At 48.9% G+C, this 21188-nt stretch overlaps 1 protein-coding gene across 10 annotated transcripts in view; it reads right to left on the reverse strand.

Annotated features, from left to right (window-relative positions):
* The window catches only part of HERC1 (HECT and RLD domain containing E3 ubiquitin protein ligase family member 1), a 3379312-nt gene that overhangs the window by 772829 nt on the left and 2585295 nt on the right, over window positions 1-21188 (reverse strand). For all 10 annotated transcript variants that reach the window (XM_069624399.1, XM_069624403.1, XM_069624396.1 and 7 more), the window contains exon 54: window positions 12067-12264. In XM_069624399.1, the coding sequence (XP_069480500.1) occupies window positions 12067-12264 (198 nt within the window). The remainder of the gene's footprint in view (window positions 1-12066; window positions 12265-21188) is intronic.

Below are 21188 nucleotides of genomic sequence, written 5' to 3' on the forward strand. Positions count from 1 at the left end.
CCTCAACCTTTCAGAAGCCAAGCGTGAAGGTTGAGGGATCTGACCTCTGGATGGAGAACCTGACCCCTCTCCCGTGAGAGCAGATCGTCTCGGTAGGGAAGACGACGCGGAGGGCAGATGGACAAGTCGAGAAGGTCCGGGTACCACGTCCTCCGAGCCCACGCCGGAGCAATGAGGATCATCCGGGAACCGAACTTCCGTAACCTCCGCAGCACTTGCGGGATGACGGGGACTGGAGGAAACGCGTACAGCAGCGGGAATGACCACTCCACCACAAACGGGTCCTAAGGCTCCTTTTGGAGGAAATTCCCGCGAGCAAAACCTTTCGCACTTCCGGTTGACACTGGAGGCGAAGAAATCCACTTGAGGGGTCCCCCAAAGGGCGAAGATCTCCAGGAGAATCTCCTGAGCCAACTCCCACTCGTGAGAGATCGTGCACTGCCTGCTCAGAGCGTCCGCCGTCACGTTTTCGTCTCCGGCCAGATGAACTGCCGAGATCGAAACTTCCTGCTGGATGGCCCAAAACTCGAGCTGCATCGCCTCCCTGCACAGAGGAAGTGACCCTGCCCGCCCCCCCCCTTTTTGTTGAGGTAGTGCATGGCCACTGTGTTGTCCGTCAGGATCAGGACACTCTTTCCTCGCAGAGTCGGCAGAAAAGCCTTCAGGGCAAGCCTGACGGCCTTCAGCTCCAACAGATTGATATGGAGTCTGGACTCCGACGGAGACCAACGACCGCTGACTGTCAGCACGTTGGCATGAGCTCCCCAACCCATGAGGGATGCATCCGTCACGATCGTCACCTCCGGCCAGGGAAGCCAAAATGGAGCCCCCTTCATCAAGTTGCCTTCGACGGCCCACCACAGAAGGTCCCGGGCGACCGAGGGCGGCACCTGAACCGGGTCCGACATCCTGCCGGAGGACTGCGACCATTGCGTCTTGAGCGCCCACTGCAAAGATCTCATCCGCAGGCGAGCCTCTGGCACCAGAAGAATGCAGGATGCCATGAGGCCGAGCAACCTCAAGAACTCGAACGCTGGGAGCGTCTGGGCATGCTGAAACTTGTGCACCATCTGCTGAATGTGAAGAGCCCTCACCTGGGGAGGAAAACACTGCCCTAGGGAAGTGTCGAGCACTGCTCCGATGTACTGGAGCCGCTGTGTTGGCGTCAAATGGGACTTCTTTAAATTGAGGGAGAAGCCCAGCCTGTGAAGGGAGTGGCAGGTGACGGACAGATGATCCAGGACTTGCTCGGGAGAGCTCCCCCTGATCAACCAATCGTCCAGGTAGGGGTAGACGTGAATCCCCCCTTGCCTGAGATGCGCTGCCACCACCACCATGAGCTTGGTGAAAACCCTCGGGGCGGAGGTCAATCCGAACGGCAGGACCCGAAACTGAAAGTGCGATTCGCCAACCGCGAACCTCAGGTACTTCTTGTGCTTGGGATGGATCGGCACATGGAAGTAAGCATCCTTGAGGTCGAGTGACACCAACCAGTCCTGAAGCTGAAGGGCCTGGAGGACTTGAGAGAGAGTAACCATCTTGAACTTGTCCTTCCTGAGGAGTTTGTTCAAACCGCGCAAGTCCATGATGGGTCTCAATCCCCCGTCGATCTTCGAAATCAAAAAATAAGGGGAATACCATCCCTTGTTCCTCTCCGCTACAGGCACCAGTTCTATGGCGCCTTTCTCCAGCAGGGCTTGAATTTCCTGCGCAAGGAGCGGATCTGGACTCTGCAAAGAGAGGTTCCCCGGTGGATTGTCGCGAGGCCTGTGCCGAAAGGGAAGACAGTAGCCGTGGGTTATGATCTCCAGAACCCACACATCTGAAGTAATGGCTTGCCACTCTACAAGATGCTGCGCCAGCCTTCCCCCAACCGGCGAACCATGGGACATGGCTTCATGACTGAATGGAAGCGGCTGCAGTGTTACCTGAGGGCAAAGAGGCAACTGCCCGAGCGGCATTGGCACCACGGGTACCCTGTCGTCCACCTCTGGTACCCCTGCGTTGGCCTCTTTGACTGCCAGCTCCTCTCGCTTTACTGAAGGAGTAATAGCGAAAGGAACCACCCCTCCACTGCTGTCCCCTAGGACGAAAAGGCAGAGGTTGGCGAACTGCAGCGCCCAACGACTTTGCTGCAGCTTTTGAGGTCTGCAACCTCTCAAGGCTCTCGTCAGCCTTGCTGCCAAAAAGGTGTTCACCGTCAAAGGGCATGTTGAGGAGCCGGGACTGCACATCAGGAGCAAACCCCGACTTCCGCAACCACGCAAACCTGCGTATCATGGTGCTCGCCGCCATGGACCTACTGACGCATTCAGCTAAGTCCAAACCCGACTGAACGGACTCACACATGGCATCCTTACCATCCTGGACCATAGCAAGGAAACCATCCCGTTCGTCCCCTTCGGGAATATGTTCAACCGCTAATGCAACACAGTTCCACAGAGTGTGTGTGAAACGAGACAAGGCACAAATGGAGTTGGCTGCCTGAAGCGCCATACCATCAGAATGCCCAGCCATCAAAACGTTTGTCGTCCCTATCAGGAGGGATGGTAGGGTACGACGCCTGCTTTGCCGGGGCCGTGGCCGCCTGCACCACCAAACTCTCCGGAGTGGGGTGCCTGGTCAAGTAGCAGGGGTCGCTACTGGCTGGACGGTATTTTCACGACAAGGATCTGCCCACCGCCGGGAGACTCTCCGGAGCAGTCCAAGCCGCCGCCATCCTTCTCTGTAAAGCCATATGGAACGGCAGTACCGGATCAGTTGGGGGACCAACATCAAGGATGTCCGTCAGATCATCCTGCACAAACTCCCCTGGGGGAGCAGACCATCCCAAGTACTCATAAACCCTAGCCATAAGGCGCCGGTACGAGGAATCGGCATGAGAGCCAGGCTCAGGCCTACAAAACTCCACCTCCGGAGAGGTGTCCAGTCCACTGGCATCATGCAGTGACTGTCTCAAATCGTCAAACTGACTATGGCCCGAGACAATTTCATCTGGAACCTGACTAGGAACCAGGCCATCAGAATCCTCATCCGCCTCTGAAATATAGTCCAGGTGGCGAAAATAAGGCACCCGAGAGTGCTTGCTCTTAACCAGAGCCTTCCTAGGGGGTTCTCCCGTGCCACGGGGTACCTCCGACACAAAAGGCGTCGATGGCGTCGAGCGAATCGGCGCCGGCGTCAGATGCAGCGCCTCCAGCATCGGCGGCGTCGACACAGCCCTCGAGGCCGGAGCCCCGAGCGTGTCCCTTGACGACCTGAGTGTCGACGGCTTCAACGACTTCCTCGGAGCCGGTGCCTTGAGAAAGCCTGTCGATGCCCTCGACGCCTCAGACGTCGATGTCTTCCTCGAAGACCTCACAGGTGCACACGGTCTCGAACACGTCGAGGACCGGGACCTGGAACGGGTACATCGAGAACGAGTCTCCTTGTCCGAACGGGACCTCTCCCGTGACTCCTGCCGACCACTCTTGCGAGCGGTGTCTCTCGACCTCTCACGACCGACCCCACTCGGGGGCGCGGACGGCTTAGTACCCTGCGACTCAAGAATCGCCAGCATTTTCTTCCCGAAGGAAGCCCATTCCTCCGGCGTCGCACGGCTGGTGGGGTAAGCGACGTGCCGGGCAGAGTCCTCCGAAGAGGATCTGGAAGACGACTGGTGTCGGCGCTTCCGAGAATGCCTCGAAGAGGCTGAGGAGTGGCTAGACCGACTCCTAGAAGGAGACCCACGAGACTTCCGATGATGACGCGGAGAGTCACCCCTCGAATCATCCGTCGAAAGTCCCACAGACTTCGACTTCCTGGGCTTGGACACCCGACCTACCGACAACTTCTTCTTACGTTCGCGTAAGGCTTTGGACGTGAGCGACTGACAGTCGATACAGTCATCCGTGTCGTGGGCCTCCCCGAGGCACCAGAGGCAGGCGTCGTGCGAGTCCGTCACCGACATCTTGGACCCACACTCCCCACACTTCTTGAAACCCGGACGCGGGGTTGAAGACGAAGTAGAAGACATCTTCACACGAAGGATTTTCACAAAACGAACAGGTTCGAAGAACCGAGAAGAACAGAACTCCAAAGAGTCAAGGCGTTAACCGAGATTCACGAAGCAACACGTTCGCAGAAAAAACGGAACTGAGGTTACGGGCGTCGTGCGTCCTACTTATCACATCGGATGACGTCGGAGGAGGCCCTCGACGATGGCGCATCGACGTCATCGACGCAGGACGCAGAAAAAAGTTTCCGAAGCAGCACAGCTGTGGTGATTACATGTCATAGATATGGAATACGTCGGAGGACCCAATCCCCTCGAACCTTGGATACCTGCAGAGTGTTTTCCAAATGGGTATATTAAGGAAAGCATCTTTCATGTCCACCAAGCATAACCAATCCTGCACACAAAAATATTCTGCAATCTGGGTCCCAATAGAAGCACAGGTGGAGCGGAGACTTACCCCCAATCCTGACCTTTTCAAGCAGGAGATAAAGGTTGAAAGAAGAAAGTGCTAGCACTACTGTAAGGCTTGCTTGGTTTTCATTGGGGGCCAATGGAGGCAGCATTCTCTATTTGATATATAAGGATGCCATGCCCCGCACTCCTTGAAAACCCTAAAGACAGCAAAAATAGAATCCTGTCAACTTTGGCAGTGTGCAAATGACTTGCTTGGATTTGCTAGAACTGTCTGGGTGATAATTTTCTTTTTATTTAACTCTTAATCCAGGAGGAATGGAACCGATCCTGTTGAAAGGGAAATCAAGAATACAACCCTGGCTATGAACTGTAAATCTAGTATAGTACATGCAGGTAGCATGGTCAATGTCTGCATTCACGTTTCCCTTATCCAGTGGTATCCACATAAAGAAAGGAAGATTCTGACTGATCTTGAGCCAAATGCTTTGCCTCCACCACACTAGATTTAAAACCTTCAAGGTGATACAGAGAAAGGCCTGGGAAAGAAGAACAAGTTACTTACTAACTGTAACGTTCTTTCGACTGGTTGTTCCTCTCACGTATTCCTCATCTTAGATATATTCGCCAGCTTGCTGCTTCTTTTCGGAATTTATTTCGCCGGAGGGCACTGTGCTCTAAACCGCGTAGCTTGGTCCCTCGAAGGCCGCCGTCGAGCGTCTACGACATCCGTCGTATAAAGGACTCAACCGCGCCCATTGGTTCAGTTCTGTTTTTTCAATGTTAATGGTCGCATCAGTTGTATTCTGTGTCGGCAGATTTCAGGCTCTTAAGTACAAGTGCAACAAGCGTAATAACTGTACGGAGGGGTAGGTTGGGAGGGTTGATGAGGAATACGTGGGAGGAACATCCAGTCGAAAGAACGTTACAGTTGTTAAGTAACTTGTTCTTCGAATGGATTGTGTCCTCCCACGTATTCCTCATCTTAGATAGACTCCCTCAGCAGTTGTAATTTAGAGGAGGAGGGAGTACCATAGTTCTTCAATTATGCACAAATTGAAGTACGGCTTTGCGAAAAGGCCTCCTTGGTAAGTGGTGTCTAAACATGTTTTGCAAAAGTGTGCATTGATGACCCAAGTGGCCGCAGCACAAATGTCTTGCACTGGGACACCCCTCTGAAGAGCCGTGGAAGTTGCTATGCCCCTGGTTGAATGGGCCCTTAAACCATCTGGAGGCTCCTTCCCAGCCAATTTGTAACATTCAGATATTGCTAGGATAATCCATCTGGATATAGTTTGTTTGGACACACCAATGCCTAATTTGTGTCCAGTATGCCTGACAAACAACTGATCTGTTTGTCTAAATCTTTCCAGTCTAGATATGTAGAAACTGAGAGCCCTTTTAGGGTCTAGTCTGTGAAATCTTTCCTCCTCTTTACTAGCGTGCCGAGGAGGATAAAAAGATGGTAAGGTGATTTTCTGTGACAGATGGAAATCCGAAACTATTTTAGGTAGGAAAAAAGGCTTGACCTTTGAAACAAATTTATCTTTATGGAAAACTATGTGAGGAGGCTTGCAAGAGAGCGCATGCAACTAACTCACCCTGCGGGCTGAAGTTAGAGCCACTAGTAGAACCGTTTCTAAAGTTAGGAGCCTTAAAGGACAAGAATGTAAAGGCTCAAAAGGGGCACACAAGAAACTTTAAAACAAAATTTAAATCCCAAATGGGAACTTGGAAAGGTGTAGGAGGGAACACATTTGTTAATCCTTTAAGAAATTGGATAAGTAAAGGCATTTTGAAATATGAAACTTCTTCTGAGGAGCGCTTGAAGATGGATAGCGCTGCCAAATATCCTTTAATAGTTCCAACTTGGAGCCCCGAGTTGGCTAAATGTAATAGAAAGGAAAGCACCATGGAAGTGGCACATTGAAAAGGATCCACATTCTTATCCCTGCACCAGTTACTGAATTTCTTCCAACGACACCGGTATAAGGATTTTGTTGCTGGCCGAGAGCAAAATAGCCATAACGTCATCCGGGAGGTCCCGATCCTTATATCTCAACCTCTCAGAAGCCCAGCATGAAGGTTGAGTGTCTTGACCTCTGGATGGAGAACCCGACCTTCCTCTTGCGAGAGAAGATCATCTCTTTGTGAAAGATGTATTGGAGGTTAGATGGACATGTCCAGAAGGTCTGGGTACAAATCCGGGGCAATGAGGATCATGGTTTTCCTGAACTTTCTCAACGTCCCGATTATTTGAGGAATCACAGGGACTGGAGGAAACGCGTAAAGGAGTGGAAATATCCAGGTCCACCATGAACGCGTCTCCTAGAGCTCCTCTCGGGGGAAATTTCCTTGAGCAATACAGTTTGCAATTTCGGTTGGCACCGGTCACGAACAGATCCACTTGAGGGATTCCCCAAAGGGCGAAGATCTCTTGAAGGACTTCCTGAGCTAGCTCCCACTCGTGGAAGACTGTGCCCTGCCTGCTCAGAGCGTCTGCCGCCGTGTTCAGCTCTCCGGCTAGGTGAACTGCCGACAGAGAGATTCCTTCTTGCATTGCCCAGAAACAGAGCTGCATTGTCTCTCTGCACAGTGGGAGTGATCCTACGCCTCCTCGTTTGTTGAGGTAGTACATGGCCACTGTGTTGTCCGTCATTATCAGGACATTCTTTCCCTGTACAGAGGGCAGAAAGGCCTTCAGTGCGAGTCTGATTGCCCTCAGCTCCAAAAGGTTGATGTGTAGTTTGGACTCCGATGGAGACCAACGAACGCTGATTGTCAGATCGTTGGTGTGTGCTCCCCACCCTGTGAGTGAAGCGTCCGTCACTACAGTTATCTCCGTCCATGGTTGCCAAAAAGGTTCCCCTCTGAGGATATTTTCCTTGTGAGCCCACCAAAGGAGATCTTGAGCCACTTTCGACGGGACTTGTAGAAGATCTGACATCTCCCCTGAAAACTGGGACCATTGAGTCCCGCGGGCCTATTGAAGGGGTCTCATCCTCAGTCGAGCCTCCAGCACCAGAAAAATGCAGAATGCCATGAGGCCTAGCAACCTTAGGAAGTCAAACGCTGGTAGATGTTGGGCATTCTGAAACTTTACCATATGCAGAATGTGGTGAGTTTTTTCCTTGGGAGGCGAGGCATTTCCTGAGGTGGTGTCTAGGACCGCTCCGATGAATTGGAGTCTTTGGCTCGAAATAATTTGTGACTTCTTGTAATTGAGCGAGAAGCCCAATTTGTGAAGGAAGTGACAGGCCATGGCCAGACGTCCCTGGGCCAGTTTGGGTGAACTTGCCTTGATTAGCCAATCGTCCAGATAAGGGTAAATGTGAATCCCTTCCCTTCCAAGACTCGCTGCCACTACCGCCATTAGTTTGGTGAAGACCCTCGGGCGGCGGTCAGCCCAAGTGGCAGAACTCGAAACTGATAGTGAGATCCACCAATTGCGAACCTCAGGTATTTTCTGTGCTTGAGATGGATTGGCACATGAAAGTAAGCATCCTGAAGGTCCAATGAAACCATACAGTCCTGAAGCTAAAGAGCCTGAAGGATCTGAGAAAGTGTCACCATCTTGAACTTGTCCTTCCTGAGGAATTTGTTCAAATTTCTCAAATCCAAGATGGCTCTCAATACTCCGTCCTTTTTGGGGATGAGAAAATAAGGGGAGTACCAACCCTTGTTCCTCTCTGCTACAGGTACATGTTCTATTGCACCTTTCTCTAGCAGGGTTAAAATCTCCTGCACAAGGAGCGGGTCTGGAATTTTTACAGAGTTGGCTCCCGGTGGATGATCCTGGGGCCTTTGATGAAAAGGAAGACAGTAACCATGGGTCACTATCTCTAGTGCCCAGGCATCCGACGTAATGCCCCGCCATTCGTCCAGATATTGAGTGATTCTGCCTCCCACCGGGGTCTTGTGTGTTTAGGACTCAAAGTGGTTTTGCAGTGGCTGAGGAGGTAGTAGCCGCTGCTGTGGCTGATCTAGCACCTCTCCCTTTTCCAACATGAAAGGGTTTTCTTTGTTGTCCCCTTTGACTGGCCTGCCCTATCCCTTTTCCAAAAGAGGAATAGAAGAGAAAAAGGGCGACTCTTTCAGGAAGATGACCCTGCGTAAGAGTGCTGTTGAGGTTGCCTTATAGCAGCGCTGAGTGATTTTGCTGCCGCTTTCGAGGTCTGCAGCTTCTCCAAGCTCTCGTCCGCCTTGCTGCCAAACGACCTCAAGCCGTCAAAGGGCATATTAAGTAACCTTGATTGAACATCAGATACAAAACCAGATTTTCCTAGCCATGCAAATCTACGCAAGACTGCGCTAGATGCCATAGATCTGCTTATACTATCTGCAGTATCCAGTCGTGACTTGAGGCACTCCTCCATAGCCTCCTTCCCAACCTTTACTATCACCAGGAAACCATCCGCTCCTCACCTTCCGGGATGTGATCAGCCGCTGCATCTAAACAGTTCCACAGGGTGTAAGTGAACCTAGCTAATGTAAAAGTCACATTAGTAGACTTAAGGGCCATACTACCAGAAGTAAAAGCCATCCTCGCCCAGGCATCAATCTTTTTATCGTCCCTGTCAGGGGGCATAGAGGAATAAGCAGACTGTCTATTCGAAGTCGCAGCTTGAATTACCAAACTTTCAGGCGAAGGATGCTTAGATAAATGGTCTGGATCCGAGGGAGCAGGTCTATACTTTCCTACAAATTTCTTATTCACAGCTGATAGAGATTCAGGTGTCTCCCAATTCGTCATAATTCTCTTTTGAAGAGCTTTGAGGAAGGGAAGGACTAGGTCTTTCTGAGGTCCTTCATCAATAATGTCTGTTAAGTCGTCCAAGTCATATGTTGGGGACACTGACTTCCACCCCATAAAATCTATACCTCTTCCCCTGAGGTTTCTATACCCTGGTTTAGCATGGTCTGTGGGGTCAGGCCTTTCAAAATCTACCTCAGGTGAGGTATCTAGGCCACTGGCCGATTGTAGGCAGTCAAAGATCTGACCTTTTTGAATTAGGATCTACCAGTTCCTCAGGGACTTCTCTTGTCCCAAATCTAACACCAGCTGATGTAATTTACTCATCAGAGGTTTGATCCTCAAAAATAGCAGACATAGATTTAAAAATATGGCTTTCACGGTGTCGTCGAAGGACGCGTCGAGTCGATAGCCGACTTCAACTATGAGGACGCCATTTTGTCCTCCGGCAACCTCGATTTATGCACCGAAGGTTTCTGTACAGCCTCATGTGGCGCTGGAAAATCATTGTCCGAGGAGGCCCTCGACTTTTTGTCAGATTTAGTGTGAGACGTTTTGGATTTCCCTCTGTCACCTTTAGAGTGGACAGAGACATGCTCTTCACGTAGCTTTTTTGAGGGGGTCGGGCCGCCTTCTCAACATTTTTTTGCATTGAAGCCTTAAAAGCCTCCCATTTCTTTGGGGAATCATGCTTCAAAAGACAAGAAATTAACCTTCTGTCGGGCGAGGAAGAACAGGACGAAGATCTATAACGTCGCTTTTTTCATTTTTTTTTTGACGAGGAAGAGGACTTCTTCCTCGAGCGACTTTTCTACCTCGATCGCCTCGACTCACGAGATTTAGAGCTCGATTCTCTTGAGTCTTTTAGCAGACTTTAAAGACTTTTCCCCAACCGCTAGCTTACCTTGGCGTTCCTTAAGAGCCTTGTTCGACATCGCCTCACGCCCCGCACTCGTCGATTCGGTGATCAGGACTAAGGCACCAAAGACAGTTGCAGTGAGGATCTGTAATGGACACCTTTCTTCCGCATTTGAGACACTTTTTAAAACCTGTCTTGGGTGTAGTCGGGGTTGAGGAAGAAGACATTTCTCGATGAGAAAAACTGACGAGCCGGTTTGATACACGAAGCAGAAGCTCGGAAAAACGGAACTGAACCAATGGGCGCGGCTCGAGACCTTCGAAGGATGATGTTGACGCTCGACAGCGGCCTTCGAGGGACCAAGCTACGCGGCCTCGAGCACAGCGCCCTCTGGCGAAAACATTTCTGAAATGAAGCAGCAATCTGGCGAATATAACGAAGATGAGGAATACGTGGGAAGACAATCCATTCGAAATCAGCAATTTTTCCCCATAAACTCTGATTAGTTGCCACAAAAACTGTGTGCGTTCACAATGTAAAATGAGAGTCGCACTAGCTTAAAACCCTTCGGAAGTGCGCCTACAAGAGCTTATCTTCCTTTAAAACGAGTGATGCCCAAGTGGGATCAGATGAAGCCCACTGTGCACATAAGGAGGCTTCTGCCACAATGCACCCAGTGAGGATGTGGGCGAGTAGTGAGACATGGTATCGTATATAGGTACTCCATGAAGAAGGTAGGGTTGTTGTGGTGCAAAGATGTATGGGAATTCCCTTCTGGAAACCAAAGTGTCACTGAGAGGAATTCAACTACTTGTGTATCATTGGATGTTGGAGGGGAGATCCAACAAGAGAGGGAAAAAACCTCACAGAACCGCCTGGTCTTTTTTTAAACCAAATCCTGGTCTTTTTTTAAACCAAATCTTGCTCCAGAACAGCAGGTGTCCCTCGCTGAACCTTGATACCAGAGTTATTGTTAGAGCTATTGCTAGTTACCTTGGAGACACCTCAGGTGGTACTGCCTCAATATTGTCAGAATACAGACCCAGAATCTATGCGCCTTATCTATGACTTCACTAACTGAAGGTGTTAGAGTAGTTTTTACCTTTCTATTTCATATCTTCCTAGAATCCTGCAGTGGGTGCCTGCAGGCAGAACGCCAGATATTTGAAAAGGAAAGCATTTATCACCCTATTAAAAAATCGGCCATATTGTGGGCAATCAGCACAACAGTAATCCAGACCATGACACAATGTGCACACTGTAGGGGTCAGATTTGTAATATTGGGAGGAACAGGATACACACAACCAGAACCCAGCCCAACTAAAAATGTACTTGAAGTCGAAAGCTAAAGACGACAAATCTGGAGGCTGATCATTAGGGTCAGGAATTCCAATAGGAATCAAAGGTCAGCCAAGAGGCACCTAGTCCCGAAAAGCAGAGGACTGTTGAAATTGAAGCCATATGTGGCTGGAGGTGCACAGGATCAAAAACTAGCATTCTCACATATTCATTATTTGGCTTCTTTTTGACATGGCATTTGTAACTCTCAGCTAAGGGGTTGTTCAATCACAGTACCAAGAACGCAAACAACGATGTGCGAGAAATAGAATTGCACCCAGGTGCCTCCAATTCTAGTTTCAAGGAGGACAAAAAACTGTCAATTTCTTTTATATAAGGAGTGCAGCATGAGCGTCTCCAAGACAAATACAGCATTTATAGAAGTAACTCTATTACTTACCATCCTACAAAACTGTGGTAGCAAATTGGACAGAATAAACAAGTTACAATTAACTATTTAACTAAGACATTAAAGGAATTGAAAACAAGTTTAATTTTCATTTAAATACCGTCACATTTTGTCTCAATCCTATCCCACATGCTTTTTAACACAAACATCTCTCCTTCGCAGGATAACGAAACAGCAGCACAACTGGCAAAACTAGCACAACAATAAAGCCACACAAAAATATAGCCATAGAGATAGACATTATACACCAACATCTTTTTGCATAGTTCTAGTTCCAATAGTTTCACTAGCTGCTCACCATCTTTCCTGTAGCAATGTTCCAGTTCATGTCTGTGCATGGTAGATGCATCTGCAACTTCAATAAGGCCAAGGGAGCCATCAATGCGACCAACCAATAACATTTCAGAGTCAGTAGTACAGCTTCCAGCAGGGCTTTCTTCTGGCCAACATAAAGCTGATACCCAGTGTGATTGAATATCTAAAAGCCCTTTCAAACCTTCAAGAGAAAGAAAGATTTAGAAAAGTATTTATATATTATCTTGCAATAGAAAGATTCTGCTCTATATAGAATACTAACATATTTTAAATACTAATGAAGGAAACTTGTGTTGTGTCGAGAATGATCGCAAAACACACCAAAAGGTAACATTTTGTTATGTACTTAAAATGCAATTAATCTAACTAAACCTTGCATAAAAGTGGCAAGGAAAATACACCTGTATTTGAAATGAACTTAAATTATAGAATACTTCCTTAAACAGCACTAACTAGAATCTAATATGCTGACATGATTGCTCATAGAGTTAATGCACTCCTTGTGGAATCCCTTGTGACATGACGTCCAGATATTTGAACCCCAGCAGGAGCTGCCTTTGCCCATTAATGTTTCTGAGGTCAATACGATGAGTACCAAAGATTTGGGCAATAGAACCATATATTTGTTTACACAATTAGTAAGTGTTGTATACAAGTACAACAAATATAAATATTCAAAGGTACAACTTTTGAAATAATTCCAGCTCTCAACATATTTAGAGCTTTGGGCATTTCAGTGGATAAGTGCTGTATCATTTAAATACTTAAAGTAACATATCAGAAGGGGGTCAATTTAACTCTTCTTTCAGGGACCCAAAATGTAGAAATACTTTCTAATGGATTGGGACTCACAGAGATTTCTCATCTTAGAGGCATCCTAGCAGCAGAAGCTGGTATCCAAAACCTTGTCACCAACAGGGTGCACTGTGGGTCTCAGAGCCAACCCTCCATGACGGACACCTCCTTGGCGCCAGAAGTAATGTCGTCCATCGCATATATAAGGCACATCAAGCTATTACCACCCCCAGGGTCAGGATCAGGCAACTACTGCCGTCCCCTGGCCTCATGGGAGGAGGTCACATCCGGAGAATTAGTGAGGACTTCACAGGATTCATTACACTCCTTACTGTGGCCCAATTCATTAGGGCCAGACACCTCCTGTATGTCAGAATTCAAGGTGTTACAAGTATTCAATGATCTAAGGAACTTCCTCAATGAGTTCCCATTGATCTTTTTGGGTTTATTTTTGGATTTCTATTCTTGCACTGGTGGGCCCTTTTTAAAAATTCTCCTTTTCACCAACTTAATTTCCCGATTGCACGGGACACTCGTTTCCCCTCAATCCCCAAGACAGAAACCTTCTTCAGTATAACCGGAGCCCTTGCTTTAGACACATGACCAAATTGGCAGGGGGACCATCCCAACCCTCCAGCAGCTACACATTAGCAACAAGACTTCCCGGAACTCCCACCAGCGGTATCAATAAATGTAACCATGGCAGACTGCCCATGCAAGATCCCAGTCACTCCCCTGCCCCACGGGAGCCCCGTTACTGACTTGAGCAAAATGAACTATCTATACAATGTATACAATCCTTGGCAGTGCCACACTGCACCTTCTTCATATAATAGGACTGAGAGGATTGGAAAAATTCCTTCAGTTTCGAGGGCATGCATAAGTTATTCAGTTTAAAATATAGGTTCCAAGAGAAATGAGTGGAGTTTAGTTTCAGCCTTAATACTTTTGTATAGGGAAACCAAAGCACATAAAACCTGGTTTATCTTCTGTAACACTGGGTCCCGCCAACAGGAGTTGTATGGTCCAAGGGTCTCAACATAGATGGTCTACTGGGAGGGACAGGACAATGGGTAGATATATGATATGATAAGTCATTTATAACGCACAAGTGTTTCTAGGCGTGACAAGGGAGGACAAGGAGAGGACAAAACAACGATCTTACTAGGTCTTGTGTCATCAAGATCGCTCAAGTGCCGGGGGAGGAGGGAAGGGGAAGTGCAGGTATCTCATAAGTGCTGCGGTAAGTGGCTCATAAATTCAGAAAAACAGGGGACAGTAGGGTTGCAGATACAGGCCTGTAAGTGCAGAGCAACTGCACATGCAGGAGCCTGGACCCGAAGCTTAGTGGGTGGCGAGATGACCGTTGTGCGGAGCAGTCAGGAACATCAGCAAGGGAGAGGGGGAGAGAGAAATCGGAAGTGAAAAGGAAGGTCTTGAGTTGCTTCCGGAACCGGAGGTGGTCCTGCTCAAGTTTGAAGATACGCAAGATGTGTCCGAATCTTGACTAGCAGCTTCAATGAAAATTGGAGGAGTAAGATAAAAAAGTCATCCCATTCCACCTGTGCTTCTATTGGGGCACCCGGCATACACAACTCTGAATCTAATATCGGCAGAGAGGAAATTATGGCAAGATTAGAACTACTAGGGGTGGCATGTAGCTGGTTAGTGGCCGTATTATCTTTCTGTACAGCCTTAAAATAGGAGGTCATCTTTACTGCCTTTTTGTTTTTGTTCAGTAATGCTTGAGGAGCCTCCCTACCCAAAGTATCCTCTCTGACTCTACATTCGCTTGGAGAGGGGGGGGGGGGGAAACTCAATTGCCAGGTGGAGTGCCGCTAAGCGTGCCAAAGACATTTTAGCATGATGACTCAATTCATACATGGGCATCCACAAATGAGTGACTGGGGCACCCATCCCGCAGGAGAGATGTTGCACACCTGCTGAAGCACCAACAGCAGTGCTCCACGCTGCCCTGTAGTTTTTAAATGGGGAGTGTGTAATAAAGCAAAACGAAATAAGTTCGGGCTACAGCAGTAGTTCACCATTCCAGCAAGGCACAGACTAAGAATCCCACTAGTGCTAGTTGCTAATAGCCAGCACAAAGTTCAGTCACTCCACTCCGGTAACAATAATAAGACGGGCACACTCCTGCAGCCAACCTCGGTGATATAAACTAGGTATAAACCACCGGCCTCTGGTAACCAACTCAGCCGATGGAGCCTCAACCTTCACGAGCTCGCCCGGTTATTTTACTCACTGGGTAAGGACTCGTGCTTGTGCATCCATCTTGCAAGGCAGAACAGAGCAGGAGGTCCTCCACAGTGGGACATCAGCCATAGGACGTAACAGTACCTCCTGGCCACGCCGATCTCGCTGCGTCCTGCGCTCTACTCTGTGGTCTTGCTGCGATCAGCAGTCTGTACCATGTAAAACTATAGAAAGCTAGAGGAAAGAACCTCAAAACATCAGAGCATCAAGCCACACTGTATCGGACGCAATACTAGGAACAGCCACTTCCGATCCTCACCATAAAAGCTTTTGGCTGTAAGAAGGAAGACCATATGTTCTGTTTCCTGTTTCTTCAGCTGCTGAGATGGGGAAAGGGGTGGAACTGAGGTCAAATGGCACAGTGAGCTCTACATACGAGATGGATGCCATCACTCATGGTGCCAAGCAGGGGTCCGTCAAAAAGGCATGGTGAAAAAGCACACCTGGCTTCTAGCAGGTAAAAAAAGATTCCCGTACCAGCTGCCACTGTAAGGATATATCAAAAATGAGGAATCTGTGAGGAGCCATACATCAGAAAGAACATTACCAAAGATATGTAATGTGTTCTTCTTTATGCTGCAGCATTAAGTAATATATCTATGTTGCTCCTGGACAAAGGAATTGGAGGCTCTGATGGGATAATGGTTCAGCTTGCTTTTTACACCTGTCTAATATTCAAACTATGTCCCTTGCTTTTATATCAGAAAAGGCAGACAACACATGCCCTGATTCAATCATATAGCAAATTGTAATTCATACGAAAGAAAAAGGTGCAGCAGTATTCCATGAGGGTGGGCAGGGTAGGTCTAATGAGTGCTTATGGATGAGGCCAGATCCATCCTTTCCCCTAACACTTACACTTACACTTCTTCTTAAGAGCAGAGTTATTACACATGGATGCTGAGGGTTCAGCTTGAGGACCAGGAGGGAAGAGGGAAGTTAGGACTGGGAATGACAGTTCTGCAGTCTCTGCTGTTTACCATCTGCAAGGGCATAGCTGCTCTTTAACATAAAAACATAGCATCTGCTTTCAGACACCCTCTGAGAAGGAAAGGGGAGTAATATCCTGAGCTGTTAGGGAGACATTGGTGCCTGGTGATATATTGCAGGGTTATTACAACGGGTTATCCCAAGGCAGGTCCCCCCCTATCACACGGTGCCTGGGGCCTGGGTTTGGCAGATCAGGACTTACTGCTCCCATCACCATGACCACAGAGAAGAACAAATTGCTTTCCTCTCTGTATGTTCTTTCTGATATATGCTCCTACCAGAGATTCCTCATCTTTGATATATATCTCCCAGTGCACCTGCTCCTCAGAAACTTTTCTGCCACCAGGGGGCGAAGGGCAGTTACTCTCGACGCCTTTAGGCATCCCGCCCCAAACCTGACATCTGGGCCAGTATATACAGAGGAACTGCACAACGTAAGCTTAGTTTCACCCTTTTTCCTTGGCACTCTACCACTGAGGACTGCAGAACCAATGTGTACTATCTGCCAAGAAGGTTAGGTGGGGAGGGAGATGAGGAATCCGTGGGAGGAAGATCCATCAGAAAGAACATTTCCGAGAGGTTAAGTAATTTGCTCTTCTAGTGGATTCCTTCCACCCACTGATTCCTTATCTTTGATCGAATCTGGAGAAGTGAGGATAGTGAGGACACCACCTAAACCAGAAAGTTCTGAAGGACCTCTGCCAAAACAAGCATCCTGACCAGACAGAGAATCCAAGAAGTAATGTTTAGCAAATGTGTGCAAAGAAGTCCACGAAGCCACCAGAAAAAAAGACCTCATGTTGCAGAGCCAAGGTGGGGTGGAGGCCAGTACCCTGGTAGAGTGTGCCCGGAGACCCTCAGGCACTTCCTTAGCAGACAGGTCCTAGCATTCTGAGATGTAGAGAATGATCCACCTTGACAGGGTCTGTTTATAGTCACAGCTCTGCCAGCACGGGCAGTAGTATAACCAATGAAAAGCTAGTAATCTTTGCTGGCCTCTCTTGTCCGAGAGACATAGTAGCGGAGGGCCTGCACCAGGTCCAACCAATGGAATCGCTCCTTTGCCTAAGAAGAATGAGGTGGCGGAAAAAAGACAGGCATATGGATATTTTCAGAGAGATGGAAGTCAGACCACTTTCAGAAAGAAGGTCTCATTCTCAACGTTACTTTCTCTTTGGAGAAAACCAAATAAAGGGGTTTGCCTGACAACGCCTGGAGCTCACTCACACGTCTAGCAGAAGCGATGGCTACCGGGAAAAATTAGAGTACTCATAGTACATAGTTCCCTTTCCTCCATCCTTGTGGGCGTCCCCCAACATTGGGACAGTACCAGGAACTTTGGCAGTGAATAATTGAGTGTACCCTTTAAATTTAGTATAGCATGTGGGGGTGCAGCCCTTGGGCGTGGGAACGCCCCGCCCTCTGATGCCTCACCTCAGTCCCCTTCGAACACATCGGACGCTTAGATACCTGGCAACTCTTATACATATCAGCACTTGGCATACTAGTGGGGGAAGGTGGGTGTGAAGTATGGAGTAAAGGGGACTATAAGTACTCTAGTCACTACGGTGAGTAACTTTAATTACTCATACGTTCCGTCCCCTTCCCCCATCCTTGTGGGTGATTCCAACTAACAAGAAACAGAGGTGGACCTGTGATAACCTGCCTCATATCAAGGACTTAGCTAAAGGTTCTTCAGAACCACCTGACCAAACTCAGCATCGCGCCTGGAGCTGGTGTCCAGTGATTAGTGCTTACGTAAGGCTGACAAAGTGGGCCAAGTAGCTGCCTTGCTGATGACATCACAAGAAGCAGGTCTCTGAAACGCGACAGGCTCGCACGAGGACAGCGCCTGAAGCTCATTAACCGTGCCCCCGACAGGTGAGCTGTGTTCCCCGACCTTGACATCACTGCTTCTTGGGGGCCGAGGAGGGGGTGCAGAAAAACCTGTGCAACCTCCTCTGCTGTGTCCTCCTGTTGTGGCTGGGCGACCTGTCAGGCCTCTGTGTACCATTGTCACAGAACCCCTTGAAGCCAGAGAAAGCGCTGGGTTTAAACTCAGTCCTGCCCGAGCCTGAGGGAAGGATTTCTGTCCTGGCATTTTTCAGGATGGCCAAGGACGTGGCGGTTTGAGTGGAGGTTTTCTTCTTCGTCAACTGATCACCCGTTGACGAATGAAAAAGGGTTATGGGTTAAAGGATCGAATACAAAGAATCGAAATGCAATATATTCGAGTCAAAAGGACCGGAAAAAAAGACCCCCCCCCCCAAACACGTGTTTTTAGGCCAAAAACCATTAATTTTACTTATACCAAAACCCAAACAAAAAAAGACATTAATAAAAAGGCAGTCTTTTTTTTTACAGTCCTTTTGACTCGAATGTATTGCATTCGATCCTTTTGTTTTCGAATGAATGACTGGACACCATGAAAAAGGTCCATGCCCTCGAAGGGCAGATCCAGGATTCGCTCCTGTACGTCAGATGAAAACTTAGTGACATGCATCCACGCCGTCCCTCTCATCTGAACACCAATTGACAGTCCTCTGCTGGCTGTGTCGATGTGGGAGTCTGAAGACTTCATGAAGTCCTGCGCGATGGCCCGGGCATCAGCCAGACTGGCCTCAAAGGAGGCTTGCCTGCCCAAAGGGAGGTCGGGCAGACATTCTGCAAGCTCCCGCCACAGCTTCTGGTTAGCTGCAGCCAAGAGGGCGTCTCCGTTGGCTTGCCGCAGATGCAGTCCTGAGATGGAATAACAGTACGTTCCCAAAGACTCATGGAGTTTGGCCTCCTTGGAAAGACAACTGGAGGTGGCTCCCCGGGACGACAAAGACGATGGTTTAGAATACAAGGAGGCTGCAGCCACCACTGAAGAATGAGGCCAGGGGGATTGGCTCCCCATCCGTCAGCCTGAACCTGCTGTCCAACTTCTTGTTCATCTGGGCATTGACCCTGGGCTTCTGCCAGACCCTTCGCACCACCTGCCAGACATCCTTCTGGAGAGGGATGCCAAACTAGATCGTGGTACACTTACCCAAGACCTCAGCTAGCACTCATGACTCCGGGGGGGGCGTCCTTAGGCAGCGAGACCCCAAAGAACTCTGCCAGGTCCTGAAGGCAGTCATGAAAGGCCTTAACGGATGCCGAGGGTTAAACGTCCTGGGCGTCATCATCGCCGACCCCCCCTTTATCATAGACCAAGGGGAATCCGGACCCTGGGACACAGCTGCCAGCAGGGTCCCCCCTTAAGTCCGCCACCCAAGACAGGTCCAACGGCTGCTGAGCGGGAGGAGTTGGTGGTAGAGGAGGTGGGGGAAGGGGTCTGAACAACCGGTAGAGCCTGTACTGGGTGAGGGACTGGCACTGGAACCGGCAGTGTTGGAGGAACGGAAGGAGTACCCAAGAGGAGAGGGCCAGGGCGGTGCCACCTACGGGATGACCTATTTCCCTATATCCTTCACTATATCTGTGGGGAATACATGAGGAAGAGGAAGCGCTCGAAGAAGCGGTCCTCGTAAGCCACCAAGTCCCTTGGGACCCATCCATCTGAGGCAGTGAGCCTCCGCTCCTGGTCAAAACACGGAGGCGCCTGGGGTGTGTAGCCGTAAAGCTGTGATGGGTAGATGTAGTACCCCTGAGGAGACCAAATGCCTGTATCGTACAATCCGCTGCCGCTTCCAGAGGGAAGGGGGCTGGGATCATCTTGCAAAGCCCATTCAATGGGTAAAAGTACGGGTGGGCCCCGAGTTGGATCCAAGATGGCCACCGGCCTGACATGTTCCGCCACATGGCTCTCCGCCATTTTGAAGCCTTGCGCCACGCCCAGGGTGTGAGGGCACGGAGGCTAGAGCCACGAGAGGTCTCAGACAAGGGAAGATACAGGTCGGAGCTTGCATCCAAAGCAGAAGCTGGGTTCAAGGGTCAGGTATATAGGTACGAAGGTGGTGATCAGTTTTCAACATTACGGCTGAATTTGAAGGAGGTGGAAACGGCAGTCAAACAGCAAACGCACAATCCTGCTCCTGGGTCCAGATGCAGTTCTTGCAGATCTATATAAGGGGGAATTGGAATTGTGGGCTCCACTTCTGACAATTTGTTTTAATTCCTACTTGGAAACAGTAGGATACCGACAATCGTGGAAAAGCGCAATTATACAACCCATGTTTAAAAAAGGTGACCCGGGAAGTCTGCTGGCCTACAGGCCTATTTCATTGTTGGACACCTCCTTCAAGGTCTTTGGACGTGCTGTCTTGTAACACCTAGAGGATTGGATCCTGCATAGCCAAATCTTCTCGTAAATTCAATATGGCTTTAGGCCAGGGCAGGGCACACAAGACCAAGCTCTTAATTTATATTTGGTTGGGGCGTCCTCTGTATTTGCAAAGGGCAAATCGATGTATTTGGCCTTCATGGACCTGAGCACAGCATCTGATAGAGTGGATAGGGCTCTGCTATGGCAGATGTTCAGGTCTGTGGGCTGCCCGGCCAAGTTGGTAAAAGTGTGACAAATCATCCATGAGGACACTAGAGCCTGTGTTTGATTTGGGGAGCAGTGGCAATGCATGGGCTACTTTGAGGTAGCCTCGGGAGTGCGCCAAGTCTGCGTTGTAGCTCCAGTACTGTTTGCTCTGTACATTAATGGTCTATTATAGGGCTCTGGTGGAGTAGAAGGCAGATTATCCTAGGGTGGGTGCTAAAGCACTCCCAGTATTGGCTTACACCAATGATACAGTTTTAATAACCCGTACCCCAAAAGCCCTGCAGTAGCTAATAGATGTTTATACTAATTTTAACCCGATCTGAAGTTAACACCAGCAAATCAGTAGTGATGGCATGCACCCAAAGGAGGGGTAAAAAGATAAAAAATGCGCAACATGTCAAGAAATGGTGCCATTATCCCGCGGGTGTCTAAATTTGATTACCCGAGTATATGTTTTACTTAAAATTGACAGGGGCAGCCATGTGCAGAAACAGAGCATGAAAATGAAACGGACATTGCAGGGTATTTCACGCTTTAGGAACATGTGTCAGGGCCAACCACTTAACCTCATT

Source organism: Ambystoma mexicanum, chromosome 11, assembly GCF_040938575.1.
Source record: "Ambystoma mexicanum isolate Mex_15411 chromosome 11, UKY_AmexF1_1, whole genome shotgun sequence".
In the NCBI taxonomy this organism is placed as follows: Eukaryota; Metazoa; Chordata; class Amphibia; order Caudata; family Ambystomatidae; genus Ambystoma; species Ambystoma mexicanum.